Source organism: Megalops cyprinoides, chromosome 6 (genome assembly GCF_013368585.1).
Source record: "Megalops cyprinoides isolate fMegCyp1 chromosome 6, fMegCyp1.pri, whole genome shotgun sequence".
NCBI classification, from domain to species: domain Eukaryota; kingdom Metazoa; phylum Chordata; class Actinopteri; order Elopiformes; family Megalopidae; genus Megalops; species Megalops cyprinoides.
This window is the reverse complement of record NC_050588.1, coordinates 20225851-20249466: the sequence shown is the minus strand read 5'-3', so window position 1 is coordinate 20249466 and position 23616 is coordinate 20225851. Positions and strand designations below refer to the sequence as shown.

General features: G+C 42.5%; 1 protein-coding gene across 1 annotated transcript in view; it reads right to left on the bottom strand.

The window, feature by feature from the left end:
* LOC118779082 (cadherin-4-like) overlaps positions 1-23616 on the bottom strand; it is a 221427-nt gene that overhangs the window by 66881 nt on the left and 130930 nt on the right. Inside the window, exon 4 of the mRNA XM_036530960.1 lies at positions 6589-6746. Within this exon, the coding sequence (XP_036386853.1) occupies positions 6589-6746 (158 nt within the window). The remainder of the gene's footprint in view (positions 1-6588; positions 6747-23616) is intronic.

The following is a 23616-nucleotide window of genomic DNA, read 5'->3' as shown; positions in this document are numbered from 1 at the left end:
CCTGGCGAACGCTGAGAGGAATAGCTCAGCCGGGCTTCGGGAGTTTCCGTCTGTGGCAGCGCGTGCGATCTAACGCAGGTTAAACGCTCAGCAGGATGCGGAAAGGCAGGGTCACACGTGTTGTTCACGGCGCTTTCCCAGAGGAATCAGCTGTTTCCACATTTTCTCTCCTCACGCTGAACTGAGCAGATGAGCCGAAGTCACCAGTCCTTCATTCACAATCTGCTGAGGAGCTGACAGCTCATTCACTGCTATATTAGGCGAGATGTAACATTCACCATACAGAGGCTGTGCTTTAATGTTATTACACTTCTAATGTTCCATTTGATGGGACGTGCATTGTGTTTAAGACTAGTGGCTAAAGACACAAAGATTGCGTAGGGCAAGGGTAGCAAAGGCCAATGTTCAGGGATCAACTGCTGCTTCATTCACAATGCAGTACAACAATACAATTGAAATGACAGTTGAAATGTTTTGCTCTGTAAAAAAAAAAAAACATTAAGGATATTTTTTGAACAGGAGGCCCACAAAAAGGCTCTCTGATACAGTACGTCAGCTATTTGCTGCCCATAAAAACTTCACATCATGAGATGGATGTCCAAAGGGAAAAGGTTTGAATCATCAAGGAAAGTGCAATTGAAATAGAACATAAGAGGAGATTGGTGAGAGAGAAACAGCATGGGATTTGATCGAATATAGGCATGTTTTAAAGCTAGATCCTATGCCATGTGACCTCACCAATTTCATGCCATAAGGACAGACTTTCAGTTTTATTTACTTCTTAAAAGCAATACTGTATACAACAGGACAATGCTGAGTGCATCTGTGTGTATGCGTGCATGTGTGTGTGTGCGCGTGTGTGTTTGTGTGGAAAACAACCTTCATTTTAAATACCTCGGTAACTATGACTACCATTTGACTGTACTGTGTGTTAATGGAGTGAAATGGTGGTCCTTTTAGCCAGCATTGTTCTTCTGGCGCTGCGCCCACAGAAGGAAATGTTTGTTGTCAGATGCTGATATTGGTTTCTCTCATAGTGTCTCTTTGTGTATGTGCTTTGGTGTAATTTCTCTTCCATCCACATTTGTTCTGCTGCCAAGACTGCTTTGGAAGCATGTTAAAACGCAGGTGAGTGCTTGTAGGCAGCCAACCAATACTTGCAGATCCAGGTAAATGGGGCCCATCCACATGTGAGAAACAACTGATTCCAGGTTTACTCATGCAGGTGTCCTATGCTGCAGTTTTAGATTGGGATTAGCCAGTTAGACTAGAGTTCAGACGACACAGTGGGGAGGATGTTAGGGTGGAGGGCTGGTAGAGTACTCTTGATAAACTCACAGTAGGGGAAACAGAGGTGTGCGTTTCATGGGAAGTGGGACAAACAGCAGTAATGAAAGAGAGAGGGCTTGTCAAATTACCTCAAGCCCCACTCATCTGCAGCCCACTCTGTGCGCTGCAGCTCTGGGAAGCAGTGCAGAAACCCTCTCTGCTTCTGCCTGTGGTGCTGAGAGGGGGGGCACAGAGGCTGGAAGGGCGCATACACCACTTTCTGCTCAGGCCTCAGGGTGCCTCAAGAGACCAGGAATGCTGCAGGACCATGGACAGCGTAGCTCAGGATCACTACTACCCTTTGTCCACTGTCCCATTAGTGTCAATGCCAGAATGACTTGGGGAGCTCTTCCATTGGCTCCTACTTGAGTTGAACTGAGTGGAGTCTCATGAGTATGCACGCCTCAGCTGTGTTGTAATCAACTCAGGTGTGGTTTGTTGCTGTTGTCAGGCCTGTATGAAGAGACTGTCAGTGAGTCTTTTGAGTAGAAGAAGCCTTTAACACCGATTGCTTTCTTTTCCGCACCACAATACCAACCCTAACACTGATGTTCATTTTTCTGTTAATGAATAAAAAAAAAAAAAAAAAAAAACAGAAAAAATGACTGTTCTAAAATTCACCTGATGATCTTGTCCAATCACCTCCTGTCACAATGGCCACCCTGCCACACAACACTTATCGCAGCTCTCACATCTCTGTCACTCACTGTCGTCAAGCGAACCTGCATTACAGACACTTTCTGCAACTCAGATTTATGGTCAGTCAGCCAACCGGCGATATCAGCAGTGCTGACAACGGAGTTCATAGGCGCATGCTGGCATGCACAAACATCTCTGCTCGCTCGCTGCCAAACTGGAAAGGAGCCCGCACACAATTGCCAGCATCTCATCACGACAATAACATGCAATTACCGAGAACATACGCTTCGTGTTGGGAGAGGGCTACATGAACAGACCAGTCTCTTGCATGTGTTTCCCATCCACCTGCCATAGCACATAGGAGTTAGTGACAGGGACATTAACACCCGTCCCAAATTCCCTTTGGAATTCAGTGCTACCAGGCAGCTGGCTCATTACTCCTCCCAACCTAGTATGCTTTGATATCTGCCAGCCCATGGCTTTGCTTGCATCTGGATGTTATTATTCAAAAAATGGGCACCGCACAGCAGAGAAGCCATTGCTATAATCAGACATCATATTCTGTTCGTTTCCTTTGGCTCTGGCATATTTAATATTGCATCGCTATTGGTTACTGCGAAGAGACTCTCCCCTTCTGGCTCTTTTTTCGTCTCCCTGCCACACATACAGCTATATTCACGGAGTGTCACCGTTTCACATTTCAGTTTAATATTACACTTCATATTCACTCTCATCATGCCTCTTAAGGGGTGTCACAGGGAAGACTTTGAAGGAAGCATTATTTGACTCCTTGGAGTTCTGTCTGACATGCACAGTATCTGAGGTTGGCTGTGTACAGCTGTTGTTCCCCTTAATGAAGCAACAATGCCATGTGTTCTATTTAAATCCCTCCACCAGTGACAGAGGAGAGAGGAGAGAAGAAAGGAAATAGGGGGGACCTAGATCTTTAGGTTCACGCCACCTGGATGTGAGTCCAGGGAAGGGGGAGGACATGACTGCCCTACAGCAGGAGGTACCTGGAAATAACAGCGCTAAAATACAGCAAATAAATCTCAGCGCTCAAAGGATGACTGAATGTTGTGTCCTGATATTCCTTCACACACTCACTAAACTACATTCCAAAAGCAGGGAGGAGAGTATAGTATCTATCACTTAGTTGAAAAAAGAGCAAGAGTTACGCCATCCCTACACCCAAAGGTTTGGGGGTTAGTTCCGCAGCTGAGTCCATGCCAAAGGCTACTTACAGCCCTCTCTGCCTGTTACTCAGCATTAATAAAGACTGATTGGAGTTAATGAGCATGAGAAGGCCTGCTGTCTTGTTGAAGGACAGTGCTTGCACTGTGATTGCATTGGCTTTGCTCAGCATAAGTTGTGGTAATCTGTCAGGCTGTGATCCACAGCACCTGGTCGAGGTTCCTTAACCTTCCTGGAGTGGGGCACTTTGCCCTCTAAAAGGCAATCTAGAAGGTTCAGGAAGAACTGAAATAAGTGAAATAAGCCCATACGAATGTTCCAATGTGTAGGCCACAAAGCAGCAGGGCGTGATAAAGCTCTCCTACCAAGCCAAGGCAGCGTGACATCAGAGGAGGGTATTTTTAGCCTCCTACCTGTGCAGTGTGATAACTTCAGTGAATTAATTATGGAACCCTCTGCCATGGTGCCTCTGTTTCCACTCCATCAACTTTAATGGGAGGAAGCTTTAATGCTGCACACATGAATTTTAACACAGAAACACACACACGCACACTTGCACGCATGCACACATATGTGAGTGCGTGCAAACACACACAAGCACAGACACATACACACTTTCACATAAGTATACACGCACACACATACGTGACTGCATACACAAGAGCATACACACACACACACACACACACACACACACACACACACACACACACGTAGCATAATGCTTGTGCCGACACAGTACCATGCACACACCAGTGCACAATGTATAATAAATGTGTAAACGGTGGACTGAACTGACAAAAGAATAAGATACAAGCCCATGTAACAAATCAGAGCTGCCAGTCCATGTTTCTCATTAAATCACACGCTGATTAAAAATGAAAGTTATTATCTAACAACATGCCTGTGAATGATACATCTTTACAGCACTTTTAATGTTACACTTCTCTCTGACAGGGTCTGCGGTTGTGCATAGGTCTGCCAAGACAGCAGCTTGTTCTCTGCTTCAGTTTTCACCAGGATGCCACACATTCCAACGTGTGCTATCTTTTCTCTCACTGACACAAACTGACAATCTGGAGCAAAATGTGTCTATGTGGAACAAAAGCCATTGGCATATTTTTAATGTATTTTTAAAAAATGGACACAGAGCCCGTAAAACAGCTATGCTCCTTGCGCTGAGCAAATCTGCAAATGGTCCACAATGCACTGTGGGTATACAACTAAAATGCAGGGCCACCTGAACCCAAGCTGAATCACCCAAATGAGAAAGCAAAATAAAGGTTAACAAACAATACCTGTATTGACACATTAAAGAGCCAAACACTATGATTCAGCGCACTTGATCCCATCTTCTGTCTGGGAGTGCATTAGACTACGCCAACATTGTCAAACTTCTGATCCCCAGCTCAAAGCTTAGTTTCTCAATGATGCCTTACACTGCAAAGAGCCTGGCTAAGCAGACTGCAGCCAGAAACTACCAGATTATGAAAGATTTTATTTATGAAACTGTAGCCGGATCCTTAAGGTACGACTGCATCAAAGCAACACAGTTGGTCATAACTAGTTTGCCTAACTTAGCGTACCTTATGAAAAGAGAGGGCATATGCTGTAGAGTGCACACTCCTTCCTGCTCACACCTGATTTGGTATATAAAAAGTATACCGAATCCCTCTGAAGCTCTGTGCTGCAGTATGAAGGAGAGCTATTACCCCCGTGACAGAGAGAAAGTCATTCTAACACAGAGCTATGAGGTGGGGTGCTTTTTAAAGCCATGTTTAAGGGCTCCCCAGAGTCTCTGCTCCGCTGCCTCGCTCTTTGTCATTTTTGGGTCACTTTGAATGTGGGGGACACAGCCCTGCATCTGGGAGACGGGCATACAGGTTTGTCTCCTTCCTTCTTTGCTTGTTTTGTTTGTTTTTTTCTTTTGTTCCTTCTTTCATTGTTTTAGCCGGAGATGGTCTCAAGAAAGAACTTCCAGGGGCAGCAAGACTTGAATATTAGGTGAGACTGCTGTACATAGTCACAGAAGAACATACAGCAAAGGCAGGTCAGGGGACATGAGGCCTCTGTCTCCTGCTCTCTCCCTCTCTTTTGTACCCCTATAACCCTTTTCTCCCATTTTTCCTACCTTCTCTGTCTTCACAATTCAAAACAATATCAACCATAGGGAAAATAAACCAGCTGGGTCTAGCCAATCAGACACTCAACTGAAAATTTACAGCAATTCACTGCCCAGCAGGAGCCCAGAATATATAGGCGGAATCTAGATGGACCTCCATCCTTCCATTTCAGGGGCTTTCATGCTTGAGGCAGAGGTGGGGGTTCTACTTAATACCAGTTTAATTCACCCCTCTGTCAACTCATTGTCTGATACAGACCCTTGAGTGAAATATGGGCGAAGGCTACAAGATAAAGAATTAAGCAACTCGAGCAATGCAATTATTGACAAAAAAGGTATTGACAAGATTGACAGCAACCATTACGAAGGAAGCCGTGCTCCTGCGGATTATTATGAGCTTAAAAAAATCGATCAAACTGAAACTCTCTGCCACATACCTTTTTCTCAAATGGATAAAATAATAACCGGGATTTTGAAAAAAAAGCAATTATTCTGGCTATATTATTGAATCTCTCTCGCTTCCTGGGAAAGTAGGAACATAATTACACACCGCAACTGTGGCACCGGCTTTTTCAATAGCGTTTGCAGAGAACGGGACATTCCATTAGCTCAATCAATGTCAATTACTCCATGGGTTTCATTATAACGGCATAGGGGGTGGGGGATGTCATCTCCCAGCCTTACAATCACACACACACACACACACACCCTGGGCTGTTTCTGATTTAAAACCAGTCACAGCATACACCTCATCATGACATTTACCATGTATGCCATTGTGCCATTGTGTTTTTGGTCTTCTGGGCAAAGCAAAGTAGGGAATAAAGAATGGCAGAGGGCCTTGGTGGTTAAGGGCTTGTAACCAGAGGTCCACAGGTTTAACTCCCAGCTGGAGCACTGCTGTTGTACCCTTTGATCAAAAGACTTAAACTTTCCAGGTGTGTAAACGAATAATATGTATTCCTATGGAATGGAAGTTTCCCTCCATAGAGGCATCTACTAGTCAATTCAATTGTAATAATTGAATGTGGTCTGGTCAGACATACTTCACCAACCTGTGTCTTCTGTGGAGTGACTGTCTGCTAGTGTACATGCTTGATTCATCCGACCAAGAGATTATTGTCGTGAATATTACAACATTTACTTCTATTTCTGAGGGTGGGGCATATAGGCAGGTGCTGGTTTAGGGTTTCAGATTGACAGGACATGTTGTCATAATGGTGCAGATAGTCCGTGTAATAAATTCAGCTGGAGGAGGGTGTGTTTTTATCTTAGTCTGAGTGGAGCAGGGAGCGGGTTCCTACCTGAGTGATGGGTGGAGAGGGGGTGAAGTCCACATTGCTGCGGGTGGTCATTGTGAGCTGCTCTGGCCCTGATGCGCTGGGCATCTCTGCCCGCACGCTGAAGCTGGGAACGCTGCTCTCAAAGCTCTCATCTTTTTCCTGACACTCTTCACAGCTCGCTGCAAGCAGGAGAGAGAGAGAGAGAGAGAGAGAGAGAGAGAGAGAGAGGGAGAGAGAGAGCGAGAGAGAGAGGGAGAGAGAGAGAGGGAGAGAGAGAGGGAGAGAGAGAGAGAGAGGGAGAGAGAGAGAGAGAGAGAGAAAGAGAGAGAGAGGGAGAGAGAGAGAGAGAGAGAGAGAGAGAGAGAGAGAGAGCGAGAGAGAGAGAGAGAGAGAGAGAGAGAGAGAGAGAGAGAGAGAGAGGGCCGTGAAGTTGGACAAAGCTTCAGAACATAGTGGTTATAAAATTCACCAGATCTAAAAACATACCAAAAATAATTAATTCAATAAGCAAGATAAAGCTACAGGCAAACTCAAGTCAAGACTGTACATTAGCCATCTAAATAAACCAGGGAACTAACAAGCCCAAACAGCTTCTCTTGTGCGTGCGCGCACACACACAAACACACACATACACACTCACGCTCATACTTGTGCAAAAAGGCCGAATGGCCTCCTCAGTCAGTTCAGTATGCATGTCTGCTGTGTCCATGTCAATGGAAAATAATTTAGATGGCCCTATTTTGAAGTAACATGAAAAACTCCAATTAACAACAACAGTCTCACAAAGGAAAGACAAAACTCAGTCAAACCCTGGTTCTGCTGGCTGCTCCTTGCATTGATTCAAATTAAGAGGCTAATATGCAGATAATTACGAAGAAACAGTGAAAACAACCCCCATCAAAATAAACCCAGGTAATTAAGATATGCTGAACACATTCAATTAAAGCAAGCCTCTAATCTTAATAAAAGACAAAGGAACAAAGAGACAATCCAAAACACACACACACACACATACACACACATTGAATTCAGTCTGAAATTGCATTTGAAAGGAGAAAGGGTGATTGTAAGATGAACTAAAAGTATGGGGATATGGCATCTTCAACAGCATTGGTCTGACACATGAGGATTGTGCATTAATGACACTCAGACCTTGTTTCATTCTGTAAAATATAGTGCAGTGTGTGAGGAAGTGCTCAGAGAGAGGGGGAGAAAGAGAGAGAGATTGTAAGCATGGCAGCTGTATGGACATGGAGACAGTGTATTTCCTCATTGGTATTCTGCCCACTTACTTCCCAATATGCCAGCGGGGCCCAGCTTTGACTGAGCGACGCGTGCCAAAAGACACACTCCATCAAAGTAGTGGATTAAACAGCAGCCGTCAGGGCAGGCTTGTGAACCAAAACATGCAAACAAAAACATCCTAATTTGTCATTCCGCAACATCACAATAAATGCAGCCACTTATGCTTGACCACGTTCAGTATCACATCAGGAAATCACCTGAGACAGGGTGGTCTCTGCCCAGGTCAAAGTGCATCTGAAGCATTTGTAAAGAATTTCACAGAAGTGTATAGCTGAATCCAGACTGAGACAGACAGAGTTGGATTTTACAGATTAATACAGTTAGATTTTTACTACCACTCTTTCAGTGGGGTGTCCAGCCAAGATTCTTCCCTATCATTTCCTGGAATTGATCCAAAGATATACTGATTTCACAAATCTCCCATGGACCAAATGGCTTGAGATGAATGGACGTGATGCATTTGTTATTTCAGAATGCAATGCACAGAATTCTCCACAACAGGCTTTAATCAATTATCAAGCTTTTGTCAGATGATTCTCAGAACATCGGCCAAATAACTTCCAGAATGTATTCCACAGCTGCGGGTGTCAGACACAATTAGGCTGCTGTTCCTCCTCTATCATTATCATTGGCATGAGGAAGAGAAAATGAGTCCAACTCCTTACAATTCATGTATTCGTCTTGGAGGACAGACAGATTGCATGTTCCCTTCTCTCATTTTCAACCAAGGTAGCACAAAACAATTGAATGAACTGAATATTAAAATGAATAATTAGACGCCACGCTCATAACTGCATTCCATCTTAACCCACTGCAGCTATACGTTTTCAAAATTCATTCTCCTTGCTGTACACCCACAGCTTGCTGTGCCTTTTGAAAAGCCATTTCCCCATTGTACACCACGTCTTTGGTTGGATGTGCAGTTTTGAATGCAAGAAGATGATTTTCCTTTCATTTCATAATAAATGCATGCATTTGCAGTAATCACTCCTTAAACAAAACAATTCATTTCTAAACTGAAATAACGCCACATATTGTGCCACACAACCACTCAGCAGGCCATGAAAGGTTAAAAAAAATCATCTATTGTCAATGTAAAGCATTGTGGATTTGAGCTCAACCTCTTAGCATCTCTACTACTGAAAGCATGTTGAGGTTTATATGTACAGTATTCAACGACACACTGCTTGCAACATTCCTTTTAGTCAGCTTTGGCTTACTGTGCAAAGACGCATAACCCAGCCTAAAGGGGAAGGAAGCCAGCTCTGAGTAAATACTTTGAATTTGGTGAATGAACTAATTATGGTTGTTTAAAAGGACCTCAGCCATGGTGCTCTCTGCTCCACTTTGGAAAGAGATTACAGCCCATCGTTTTGTTCAGAGGGAGAGGCGAGCCCTCCCTGTGCGCCTGTCTTTGTGGCCCTGGAACACACGTGTCCCCTGGGCGGCTGTTCATTTCGGCTGGTTTTCTTTGGCCTCCTGCGAAGGCATGCCGCCAGTGCTGCGGCAACTTTTGGCTCCAGGCCTGCTGGTACGCTGCTGAGAGGGAGGGCACCTGGATGTACGAACACCGTGGGAACAGCGACTGCCGGAATGGACAGCATGGACAACGGGATCGCAGAGAGAGACTTCATGACATATCTCTTGTGGTATAAATACATGTGAGCATGTGTTATATATACATGCCACCATATTTGCAGTGACGTCGGAAAGTATTTAGACCCCTTCACTTTTTGCACACTTTGTTGTGTTATAGACTTAATCTGAAATGGATTAAATGTGTTCTTTTGGTGTCAGTCTACACACAATGGCCCATAATGACAAAGCAAAAACATTTTTAGCAATTTTTGCAAATTCAGTAAAAATCAAAAACTGAAATATCTCATTTACATAAGTATTCAGACCCTTTATTCAGTACTTTTGGCAGCAGTCACAGCTTCAAGCTTTCTTGGGTCTCTACAAGCTTTGTGTGTCTGGATTTGGGCAGTTTCTCTCAGTCTCTCATCATCATCCTCTCAAGCTCAGTCAGACTGGATGGGGAGTGTCTGTGAACCCCTGTCCCTGAAAAGCTTCCCATAGCATAATGCTGCCACCACCATAGGGATGCTTTTAACCAGCTGATGAGCAGTACCTGGTTTTCACGAGACGTTGTACTTGGAGTTCTGCCCAAAGAGTTCAATTTCTGTCTCATCAGACTAGAGAATTTTTTTCCTCATGCCCTCAGAGTCCTTTAAGTGCCATTTGGCAAACTCCAGAAGGGCTGTCATATGCCTTTTAGTCAGGAGTGGCTGCTGTCTAGCCACTCTACCTTAAAGGCCTGATTGATGGAGTGCTTCTGAGATGGTCTTCCTTCCAGCAGGTTCCCCCATCTCTGCAGAGGACTTCTGAAGCTCTGTTAGAGTGACCACCTCCCTGACGAAGGCCCTTATTGCCTGGTTACTGAGTTTAGTTGTGTGGCCAGCTCTAGAAAGAAAGTGGTTCCAAACTTCTTCCATTTCACAATGATGGAGCCCACTGAGCTCCTGGGAACATTCAAAGCTTTAGAAATGGTTTTATACCCTTGCTCAGAGCTATGCCTCGACACAATTTGATTGTGGAGGTCTACAGAGAAATTCTTGGAATTCATGGCTTGGTTTTTGGTCAGACATGCACTGTGAATTGTGAGACCTTATATACACAGATGTGTGCCTTCCTAAATCATGTCCAATTAATTCAATTTGCCACAGGTGGACTCCTATCCTTGAGATGTCTCAAGGATAATCAAAGAAAACAGGATGCACATAAGCTCAATTTGGAACACCAAAGGGTCTGAATACTTATGTAAATGAGATATTTCAGTTTGAAAATATATTTTCTATATATTTCCTATATATTTGAAAATATATAGAAGCTTGATTTTTAATAAATTTGAAAAAATTCCAAAAAAATGTTTTTGCTTTGTCATTATGGTTTATTGTGTGTAGATTGACTTTGGCCAAAACAATACATTTAATCCATTTTAGATCATCAAACAACATCAAAAAGTGTGCAAAAGGTGAAATTGTCAGAATATTTTCCAAAGAGATTGTATGTAGGTAAATTTGAATTTTTGTGTTTTTTTTCCCACTCTTCCAATAATCATAATTAGAAACATAAATAACATGTTTTTGTTGTTCATCATTTCTGTTCAGTAGCATTGTTATTTTTTACTTATGTCATGTGTGTATAATGCTTTGGCAATACAAATTTGGGTTTGTTATGCTAAAAAAGCGAACCAAACATAAAACTTAACTGAGACAGAGAGGCAAAGAGAGGAAAAAAGAAATCTGATCAGTTTCTGAAAAAAAGAAAAAAAGTAAGCTTACAACACATGAGAGCAAGGACTGTCCGGTCATTGTAATCCCCAGGAGAATGAGAGAAATTCACTTTTTATTCTGCTCAAAATATTTAAATAAATGCATAACAAGCTGTTCCTACAATACTTGGAACCAGTTTCGAACTTTATCTTCCTTCCTGCCATCCAAAAAAATCCATATGCTAGACGGAGAGGGAAAATATGAAAATTGCTTGCCTGAGAGCTAAATATATCTCCCATCCATAACCTGAAGGACAGTGGGTACACAAATAAAAACAGGATGTATGTAACAGTTTGAATTTAAACTGATGGAGTGCCACCTAATGTTCAAGTACTGCTGACCCCAAAATATTTTTTGATATCACCCACACCCACTTACCTTGTATTTACTAATAAACTCCTAAAGCCTGTGCTTTTCTTAATTCAGTCTTAGCTCTGGAAACCAAAACCATGAAATACTGGTGAATAAAACAGTACTGTAATTAAATTATAGTACTGTATCTGCAGCCCACCATACAACACAGCAGGTTAATGTATCAGTAGCGTAACAAGACTGTTACCTAACTAGGGGTAAACAAAAAAAAAACTTTCTTTCCATAGTAGTTTGTGCTTAAAAAAAGACAACATCTGATCCTGCATTTGATTCACCTGAACTCCAGGGTAATCTGCTGTTATACCTGTGGAGGCATGGGTTATCGGCGTGGGCTATTTGACTGTGGTGACACCTCAGGTATAGCTAACCTTCAGCTAAGGCAGGTCAGCAGAAACAGAGCTAGACAGAGAGCCGTATGGCAGATGCCAGTGGAGAGCTGCCGTTTAGATCCTTTCCAATAACAGACCTTCACAATGAAGGCAAGCCAGGATCTGAGGGTTTGTCATCATGCCAGCTGAGGACAGAACTCGCCAGGCCCACTTTACATCTCCTCCAACAGCTTGTGATAATTAAGGACAGGGTCCAAACGTTTAACAGACTCCGTATCCGAGCCACTGAGACTCGCCTCTTTCCTGGTGCATCACAGATGTATCATCAAAAATCTGACAGCCCAGAGTCAAATAAAGACACATTGTCTCCAATTCATGGCGGTACTTATCCATTTTTCCAGATTTCGCTCGTATTCAAATAAAGGCTAACACCATTACTCCATTTCATATGATTTGATGATGCCACTTACATTAAGGGTTGATTGCACAATGAAAAAAAACATTAGGCAGAAAGCCTACAGAGTTAATCCAAAATTAAGCCAAGGGCACTGTAACAAAATCCCATTAGGTTGTCCTATTTCCGTGAAATAAATTATACATAAAAGACATCCATAAGCAGACATCCATGACCAGACATCTGCAACCAGTCATACAGGGGTAAAATATATCCACAACCAGTTGCATAAGGGTACAAGACATCCATAGCCAAATGCATGTGCGTTCCCTCTTGGACATGTTGATATAATTTGTTAGTCATATACTACCCTCTCTCAGCATAGCCCAAGCCTTTTTCCTGTCTGTTGTTTTTTCAGCTTAGGTGCAGATGTGAGTTTTGCTTGAATGGCCCCTGTGCGGGTGAAAGGCTGCCTGTGTGTGCGTGTCTCCACCTGTAATGAGGCCGAGGGGATGCACCTGGGCTCCTCTCCCAGGCTCTTCAGCCACGGCTGAGCAGCTCCAGAGAGGCATGTGTAGGCGGTGTGGTTTGGCAGACGTCTCTATGCGCCCCAGGCCGTGGGGTTTGGCAGAGGTCTCTGCCACGGGGTCCAGTCACCCCGCTGTGCTGGGTGCCGGCTGGGCTCAATGAGCATGTAGCGACAGAAGATGACAGCAAGGGGCACCTGTCCATGACCCCCCCCCCCCCCACTGCGAGCATTCAGTATTGAATGGAGCTGTCAAGATTGTCCAAGGTCTCACATGTGATGATCAAAAATAAAAAAAAAACATACATATTACATGCACAATAGATTACATTATTACACATTATTCATTTACACTTTCTTAGGTTTTCAACATCACACCAAAATTAAGGGCTTTTTATATCATATCCAAATGGTAAACCAAGTGATTTATATATTTATATTACAAAATAAACAGGCAACATACAAGAAGAAGAAAGACAGAGGGGAAGACAGAAAAGAGATAAGAAAATAAAGAAAGTAAGAGAAAAAACACAAAGCTCCAAGAGACAGCAGGCTCTTTTGGCAATTAGAGACAGATTTTCCGGCGATTATGACGGGATGTAGCAAAAGCACAGGATCATCCCGGGTAAACCTCGTCAAGTCACGAGTAATCATAAGCAGTAAACCCTCCAGCCGGAGCTAACTCTGCAGCAAAGTATGGAAAAGTTCCAACTTTAACCATGAACTGCACTCCTCCTCCACCGAAACCACGCTCGGCCCCTGCAGAACTACTCTGAGCAATTATTGCTTGTTTTGGTTAACAGGCTCAGTATTATAACCAGCCCCACTTTCTCTTTTTGAACTTTAGCATTTTCAAAAGTCCTTGGTAATACACAAATCCAAGTTGAAAAAGTGCAAGCAACCAGAAAAGAATGCCAGATTCACTGACTCTTTGGGCATGTGTCCAGAGCTATACATTATTGATGCAGAAATAGGATCTTGTTTATTCAAGATGAACTGCTGCAGCTCTTGCATCCAAACTCTGAGTACGCGTTTATACTTTCAATTTCTGTTTTATTGTTAGAGGGGCGTTTGGGGAAAGTTAGTTTACAATTCAGATTGAAAGGGATGTGTTGTTGTCAGCATTTGCTTTAAGAAAGGGTCCATCGAAGGTGTGTGGCAAGGGAGGGGGGAATTAGGGTTTCTGCTATTCCAGCATTTTCACTGGTTCTGGCTGTTGCCACACCTGTCCAGAATACCTCACATCACCACTCACCTGTGTAGGAAATCATGGTAGTTCACTGCAGAGAAGACTTTATAGAGTATGGGATAGGTAGATGGGTGAGATGGGGGTGGCTATATGACTGGTTGAATAAACATGAATGGGCAATCAGTCAGAAAAGTCCCTCCCACATTCTCTACTGGACCTATGAGGTACTTTAATTCTTTCAATTGAATAAAGAGTGCTTCATATCAGATTCACATTGCAAATCGCACTTTAGCTGAAATGGCTATGTAAATATGCAATCAGATGAGGGTCAGTGTTCTTTCTTGAAACACTCACAAACTCCTGCTCAATTACAGGAAAAGGCTACAAAGTGGCTTTTACTGTCTAATTCAAACGTGGAGCTCAGACCCATGGTTAGAAAAGGTTCTATAGCAGAACACATATTGATAAATATTGCCAAAACATTAGTAAATGAAGCTACATTACTGTGGGAAGACAGCTTTGAAGCTGAGTGGTTTGTTTATGGCGTGAGATGTCCAGCAGTAATGATCAGCTGCATGTGTCTGCAGCTTTGGAGGTGGTAATAAGGAAGATCCCATTAAAACACAGTCCAGCTAACCTGGAATCTCTCCCACTCACTCCTGAGTAATGAGGCAGTTCTGCTTCATCACATTTGATCCAATAACAGTTGACATACAAGTATAAACTGCTGGGATCTACTTAACTAAGGAAAAGAAAGAAAGAAAGAAAAGAGTGAAGAGTGAAGAATGAATAAACAAAAAAGAAAAAAAATAAGGATATGAAAGAAAACAAAGACAAAGAAAGAGAGACACAAGGACAAAATTCAGTTTAGTTCTCGGTTCAGTTGCTGTTTGTGTGCCTCCACCTGGATTTCCAAGATGAAGCCATCTGGCTTTCATTGCTTCATAATTACATGTAATGAGCAGTGACTTTACAAGCCTATAAGCTCTGCTCTTTGGCTTTCTGGTGATTCATGTATTACAAAGTGAACAAAACATCTCCTAATCTCTTTAGCTAAGCCAGTAAACAGTCACAAACATACAGGCAAACTGGAAGGTAAACTCGTTAACCCCGAAGGTCCCAGTCACATTAGAATCTGCAGGTCTTCTGTGATGCTTGGAGAAACTGTGCATCACCTGTGCCTGTCCAGCTGCTTGTACCTGTCTCTAGAGAGATTCTTATGTCTACTGTCTCAAAAGGAAGGCAGGCATGTAGGGAACATGGAACGGAAGAAGAGGTGACTATAGCAGTGACTTACGAATGAATTGCTTCTGTTTATATCTTTTTCTGGTTTCTGAAGACTCTTTTTTTGGTTTGCTTTCATTATAGCAGACCACAGTGTGCTCTCTCTTTTCTGGTGTGGAGCTTTACGCTCCACATAGCTGAAAATCACTGCAATGTTCTGTATAATATGCATTATGCATAGTGTACTTTTTCATGTGCAACATTATATTTTTTTCCAGTGTGACATATATATTTAAAAAAAAAAAACAATCTGGGAATGCCTTCAACAGTCACAGAGACTGTAAAAGGTTGAGAAAAGGTTGTGGAGGTGGCTGATGGAAGGTCTGGTCTCATGAAATGTAGTACACATTATTTAGATCTTGATTTCAACCCATCAATCCCTCTCCCGCACATTTTAATGCTCAGATTCTCACAGCTGTTGTGCTTTAGGGTGTCATCTTAAAATTGTTGGATTTGCCCCTCTTGTTACTGTTCCTAATACAAGCAGTCCACACATAAGAAACTTCACTGACAGAACTGCAGCACGACACCCTAAACGCAAGCAGTTTGTGGCACCTTCCCTCCTCAGTTCACACACAAATCTGCAGTGGGTTAATCAATGAAAACATATTTTACACTGCGGTTATTCATTTTGTTATAACAATAGAGTTAGAACTTGTGGAAGTGCTCACTGTTTGTACCCACACTTGTGACTCCTTCAAAGCTAGGCCAAAACATACCACATCCTGCTTATAGCACGTGAACAATCGCGACATACGCTGAACAGAAAGTGAGCCAGAGCACGTCCTCCACGCTGTGTTCTTTCAGAACAACACAAGTCACAATAAAAAGGGCTTTCAAATGGAATGACTAACGTGAGAGTTAACAGTTGGACTTTGCATCCTCTTGCTTCTCTTTCCTTCTTTTTACCAAAACCCACACATTTCCTCTGCTGGCCGTCTGCTCACAATGATGAGGGAACAAACTGTGCCTGGAAAACACTGGCAGAGGCTGCGTGTGTGTGTGTGTGTGTGTGTGTTGTTGTGTGAATGTGTGTGTGTGTGTGTGTGTGTTGGTGTGTGAATGTGTGTGTGTGTGTGTGTGTGTGTGTAAAATATGTGTGCATACATGCATATCCTTTTGCATGTATATGAGTGTATGTGTGTCTGTGTGTGTGTATAATTGAATGAATGTGTGTGTATGTATATTTGAGTATGTCTGCATTTGAGTGGATGCGTTTGTGTGTGTGTGTGTGTGTGTGTGTGTGTGTGTGTGTGATGTGCGTGTGTGTGTGTGTGTGCGTGTGTGTGTGTCTGTGTATTTTTAGTGAATATGTATGTGTGCTCACTGCACAGTACAGACTGCCACCCACCCGCACGTCTCTCCCAGGAGGAAGACGCCATGCTGGACTGCGAGACTCAGTGTGGGCTGAGCTTCTGTCACCGCGGGCGTCAGAGGCATGATAAGCTACAACGCACTGCCCAGACCATGCACACTAACATCACAGGGGCCGCTCTATGATTTTCTCCATCTGAAAGGAGTGTAAAGTTTCAATCTGAGACTGAAAAGCACTCTGCATGCTTTGGAATATGATGTAGCACATCCTTGCTTCACACAACACATTTTTTATTTATTTATCTTTTTGGAACTGAAGATTTTAAGTTCACATATCATTCCAAATAATAGTGTAAAATAGTAACATGTCAAGTTACAGCAGCTTGGTAAACAATTGTAGGGAAATCCACCTATCCAACCAATCAAGTTCATTCTTTATCCCAGTCCAATGCAAACATCCAGATATTTTTCTTTTGGTAGGACTTCAGCCATGCCTGTCAAGTCCTCTAATAGCTACTCCATGAATATTTGGAAACATTAAAAATATTTAAAGAAAACATCAAAAAGAATAGTGAGAAGCTATTGCCAAGGCTTTCTAAATTTACTTTGAAGCATGGCATTGACTGGGACAAAAAGTTTCTGATACCTTCTATTTCACACAAACTCCAGAGGAGTGGCATGGAGTCTGACCCCTTCCCCAACCCCTCCCTCAGCCTTTGCTACTCAAATGCTGGATCAAATTAGACAAGAAAAAAATACAAGGGTGTGCACAAATACACTCATATACAGCAGGTACACACACTCATATATACATACACACACAGACAGATATACTACAAACACACATGCTTACATACACACACGCACATACTGCACACACATACAAAAATACATACACACAGACACACACCACTAGTACATAAGCTCACTGCTCCACATTGGTCAGATTTAAATCAGATAATTAAGACAAAGTTATAGGATGACTAATCTTGTTCAGCAAACAAGAAATAAAAAAAATGATTAAAAGCTACACTGAGTGGTGTGTACCAGGTGAGCAAGCAAGTTTAAGTAGTCCACTAGAGGGTCATTCATGGTCACTTGCATGTGCTTGTATAGACACCATTGAAACCTGAAACCTTGTCCAGATGCTAGGTTTACAAGCATTGAAAAAAGTAAAGTATAATGAGAAAGAAAATAAAACAACAATAAAATCTTGCCGTCTTGTTTGAAGAGCTTTAATTGCCTGGTGAAAAGCAATCAAATGTTCAGAGAGGGAACTTAATAAGCAGCAATATATAAGAGAAATCATAAATGCTGTCAATTGCAGTTATGTCCAATGGAAGCGGTGTTCTTCAGTGTGGACAATGGTGAATGAGTTATAATATGAGAGAAATAAAACTCAAATGACAACAAGAGAAAATCAGTGAAAATGATTCAGCTACAGTCCAAGGACATGCGTAATAATAAATGCTTTTTTAAAAAAGTGATGTTTTCTGAAAAATAGTACCATTTTATGGGAGCAAATGAGTCCAATTTTTTAACCCCACCCACTCTCATCTTTAGTTTGTGAACCACACCCTCAAACCCCAGCTCTCAGATTACTCTCCAACTACTCTTGATTATTGCCTTAATTTTCCCTCATACATTTACATTCATCACCAAACCATTTGTCTTCAGGTTTTAGCTACTTATGAATTCAATTAACTTGTCAGAGCTTAGTGTTAACTAATGGAAAATTAGTTGCTGACTAATGGAAAATTTCAGTCATGATTTTAAGTGCCAGGTTTACACTAGTGTGGTCTAGCTGGAATTGTTTTAAATGGAATCTGTTTGTAAGGTTTGTAAATTCAGTAAAATGTTTGTGTTTTAGTGAATTCAGCAGTGTCCTTTAGTGGTAAAGAGCAAAGAGTAGGCCTTGTAACCTAAATGTTTCTGGTTCCCTGAGCTTTGATTCCCAGTTGAGGCACAGCTGTTGTACCCATGGGCGAGATACGTTCCCTGACTTGCTTCAGCAAGGATCCAGACGTGTAATACGATTAATTTTTCCACACTCAAATTCTCAGCTGACCATGAACCCCACTCATCAAACTCTCATTCCCCTCATCTCATCTGTATCAGCAGCAGAGAGCTCTACACATTCACCAGGCCAGAAAGACAACTGACCCTACATGGCAGCCTAGTCCTCTGAGGCAGGTCTGCTGGAGGGTATTGGCAAAACCAGAGCAGCTCAGTGGATTAGGATGTGACCCCTGCCTTCCGTGTGCAGAATGTGGGTCAGTGTTTGACCGGTCGTTCTCTGTAGCAGCGCTTAAGAGACGTGTATTCCACAAGGAGCTGACCCCTGTCACCCATCCTGACTGACAGTAAGGACCTCAGTGCTCTTTGTGATTGTACATTTTAGAGAGAGATGGAGAAGGAGAGACATCTAGGGAAAGGGGAAGAGAGACTTCTCGAAGTCTGTGTAACTGTGCAGGGTGGATATTCTCATAAGAACAAACAAAGTTTAATGATGTGGACAGGTCAATCAGCCAGTCAATTTTTGTCATTTTCCCTACAACAACAGGTTTGTAATTTTATCTATAATGTCATTGGCTATCAATTCAGAGAGTGGTTTTGCACAGCTATTTTGTCAGGGTATTAAATACAGAGGGGAGGAAAAAACATTTAATAAGCAAGAAAAGAAAGGAAATACAAGGCAACATTTGGTCACACATCCAGCAACATTTCTCCTCATTACAACCTCATGTTTATAGACACATTATAGCATCAACGTTTAGGAGGTGATTTATCAGTGTGAGGTTGCAAATACAATTTCAGTTGTGGACGTGATGAAAACTTTTAGCCAAATCATACCGGTCAGACCGGAGCCTTTCTCTCAATGCTTTTTAGTAGTTTGTAAGGCCACTTTAACCTTTATCCATAGCACAATGGGTTAGGGAAAGGAGAAAGAGAAAAAGAATCAAGGGGTTCTGTTTTAATGGAGTCAAGAATGTTATCATTTCTGTGTAGCATTTATGTATTTTGTATATGAATGTTTTGTTGCTTTAGCAATACAAATAATAACATTTGTCATACCAATAAAGCATACTGAATTGATTTGAGTAAAAAAGAGAAGAGAGAAAGAGAGTGAGAGTGAGGTAAGAGAGCAATCATAGTTACAATAAGGCCCTGAGATGCTAAGAGCTGAGACCAAAGAAGCGTTCCCTAAATCAGCTGGTCCTGAAGCTTACAGCCCTAATGCCCACTAACTCTAAATAACGTCAGTACACCACAATAGCGAGTAATACAATTAGAGTGACCTCAATTATAACAAAACACAAACACAACTACATTACCCGTTGGGAAACACAAACAAAAGCAGAAAGCAAAATGGTGTGTTATCTGGCCGTAAAAAAGAGAACATAACATGGCAGACTATCTAACCACAGCAAAAATTAAAACTAAGAAAATTACTGACAAACTACAGAGTCAGCAAGCACATTGACAAGCCGTCCAAAGAGGAAAGGCGGTACTGGAGGCACACCAGCACCCTATTTTGAAATGCAAAAAGTATGAACAGGGAAGAGATTTTTTGTTCAGCAAAATTGGAAGAATTTGTCTCAAATTTCAACTCCTTCCTGATGGGAGAAACTTCCAAATCTCCGAGGAGAGAAGGGGATCTGCGTAAGCCTGTCAGCACCCGAGAGACACTAAAATGGCATCAAATAGTTAGTATTATTATTACAGTTATTATGTTTCAGTATCATTTCTGTCTTTTTAACTGGTTGATGTCTCTGATATATAGTCTTGGTGGTGCTCCTTACATCATGCTGATAAAGCATCTGAACTGAGTGTAATTGAAATGAGTGTGTGTGTGTGTGTGTGTGTGTGTGTGTGAGAGAGAGAGAGAGAGATAAAGAGAGAGAGAGAGAAAGAGAGAGAGAGAGAGAGCCTAACAATGTCCAGTTCCAAAGGCAATTGAAATTTGCTCCAGGAGACATAGCCTCTACCTAGACATAGCCTAGGTATCCCCTCCTTACCTTCCTCCACCCCCCACACCCCCCTACCTGTAGCCTGCCAATAGCTGTTTCTGCCAGGCGGGCCACACTAGCACAAGCCGGCCCGAGCCACCACTGTGGAACACGCATGTCACTGCGGCGTTTATATTCACACCATAATCTAAACGTGGATGTCCTGTCACACCCCCCGGCGCAACTCCAGTAGACACAGCACCTACACTAAACCCAGGAGGAGGAATGGTGACAGTGCTTAGAATAGACATAGCTCCTTCCCTGAACACAGGAGGGGGAGTGGTGAGACTGCTTAGAGTAGACACTGCGCCTACACTGAGGAATGATTAAGGTGAATTTACAGCGAGGTGCTTCATGTCTCTTTGCCTTCTGTCTTCCACTTTTCTCTTCATTTTTGAGAAGCGGCACCTGAGTTTTAGGACACTGTCACCTTTATCTGTAAAAAGTCAGCCTGTCCCCATCTGATGTATACATGTTATGCTAAAAGTACGTGCAGTAGCTGATAACCCCACCTGCATGCTTGCAGTTCCCCTTTTAGAGCTGACACAGCACCCTCACTGACAATGGGGACCGGTGTTTGTACGCTGAGCTCAAACAGAGGCACAAATGCCTGCTCCAGGGACATTTCAAAGTACCCTTATTTATGTCAAAACTCATACCATACAGCATTCAGCAATCCTATACAAACTACAAGATGCAAATATAAGCCAGCCAGAGGATGCTCATAAATGCACATATTATAGTTATATTGTACGCATGCATGTTGCTGCTTCTACATTTACATTTAACTATTCAGGTCTTGTACAGAGCAACTTAAAAAGTAGGAGTACACAGAGTATCCAGTAAAGTTTCAGGCACAATGGGATGCACCGGGCACGACCGAGCATGTCCAAACGAGTGCCAGTCCCTCACACAGCGCGGTGATAAGTAGTGCCTCTGTAAACTCAGCCGCTTCACCGCGGTGAAGCACAGTGCAGCGAGACAGCGAAAGCTATGGGAGCCCACAGCCCCCTGCTATCTGTGGGTCTGTCTTCTCTCCGGGGTGCTGTCGGCAGAGGCGTAATAAAAGAAAGGGGGTAAAAAAGAGGACAAAAAGGTGTGCGGAGGGAGGCAGTGGAAGCAATTAAGAGATGAGGTCACAGATCACGGCGCTGGCGAGGCCGTGATTAATACAGCTCTCCTACGGAAAGAGCTGGAAGAAAGAGCGTAATGATGCAGAGAAGCATATCTCCCCACGCCCACCCCCCTACCACATAGAGGTAGTGTGATTTGGATCAGCTGCCTGCTGACTCTGCTGTCTACAGTCTCCCCAAAGCTTTGGTAACATCAGCCTCCCACCATTGGAAGGAGCCAGAGACACTGCTGAGGCTATACTAGATGATTTTAGCTTTAAGGAAGCATGGAATACTAAAGGCTAAATCTAATTTGGTGAACATAAGATATAATAACTGAAATCTTGACAAAAGACTTGAATATTGATTTAAGTTACATGAATGGTATTAAATACCATTAATGAATGGTATTTAAATTCATTATACAACCACATTTATTTAACCCTTATTCAGACTTGTTAGTTACATTGAATGTTTAAATTATGTAATGTAATTGTTGAACTCTGTACTTCAGGGAGACGTAGTGGTGAACTGAAAAACGCATGGTGCGACACCTCTTCCTCACCTGAAATCACTGTTGCTGTGAGCACTTCACTTTGACCTGACTTAACTGAACTTCACACATCAGGTGGATGTTGGGGAAGTTGCAGTCTTCCTGTGACTATGGTCTCACTCCTTCACTCCCTGTCTCTCTAACACACGCAAAAACAGGCATGCAAGACACAGGTACACATGTACAAACACAGACCCATACACAACTGTGCACGTACACACACACACGCACACTGCGCCACACACACTCACACACTGAACCACACACAGACAGAAACACACACACGCACACACACTTTGTCAGTCCTGCTTTCAGTTCAGGAGAAAGGACATGCACTGTGGAATCAATGACACCTCAAATTTAGAATGAGTACAACATGTGTTCTCACAACCACAATGAAAAAACTGCATGATGAAACCGAAAGAATGAGGGTTTCAGAATTTAACAGCAAACAGTGCTCTCAGCTGCTTCATCTTGCCAGCATTTCATTTATTTATTTATTTATTTATTTATTTATTAATTATTATTTTTATCTCACAACACATGCTATAGCTCCAAGGCTTTCCCACAGATTCAACTGTTGGGGTGGGGGGTAGGTTAAGGGTATTGGTTTATTATTGCAATATCTTCTAAAACACCCAGCCCCTGCCTTCAGGCTCCGCTGTATCTCACAGTGCTATGTAATCATTTCATATCGCCTACAGCCATTCTGCAACAGCTAGTGATCTTTCGTGATACATGGCGCTACCCTTAAGGAGGTCGAACATGATCAGAGTCTATGAATGAAGCCATGCAATCTCAATCCAGACACACTTACTTTTATATGTACTGAAACACGCAAGCATGATTTTTGGTTATAGAGAATACTGTCAGATGTTTAAAAATAACTTTCATTTCTTTTAATGAACTCTGCAATGCAGTGAATAATCTTTGTGTGCTAAACAACCCAAAAATTCTAAAATTCTCAAATTGTAAATATACATTTGTACACATGGACATAACTATGGGAAAGGTTTTGCAGATTTGTCCCTGGGTTGCTTTGTCTATTCAGAGCTAGGCTTTCAGGCCATATGTTTGGGATGGTCATGAGATGTTCCGCTGAACAGAGCTCACCCAGTGCTGAATTTAACACTTCCAGTGGTAAACAAAGAATTCCACACTAAGCTTGCTTGAAGGGTTGTTATTATCATCACTATTATGGTTATGAAGATTAAGATGATGATGATGATTTTAAAGGCTGGCAGGACATTTGCAAAAGACCACTTCTGTTTTGGCCACTTCAGCATGCTTTGCGCTACATGACTGCAGGGTTATGGCTGCTGTCCC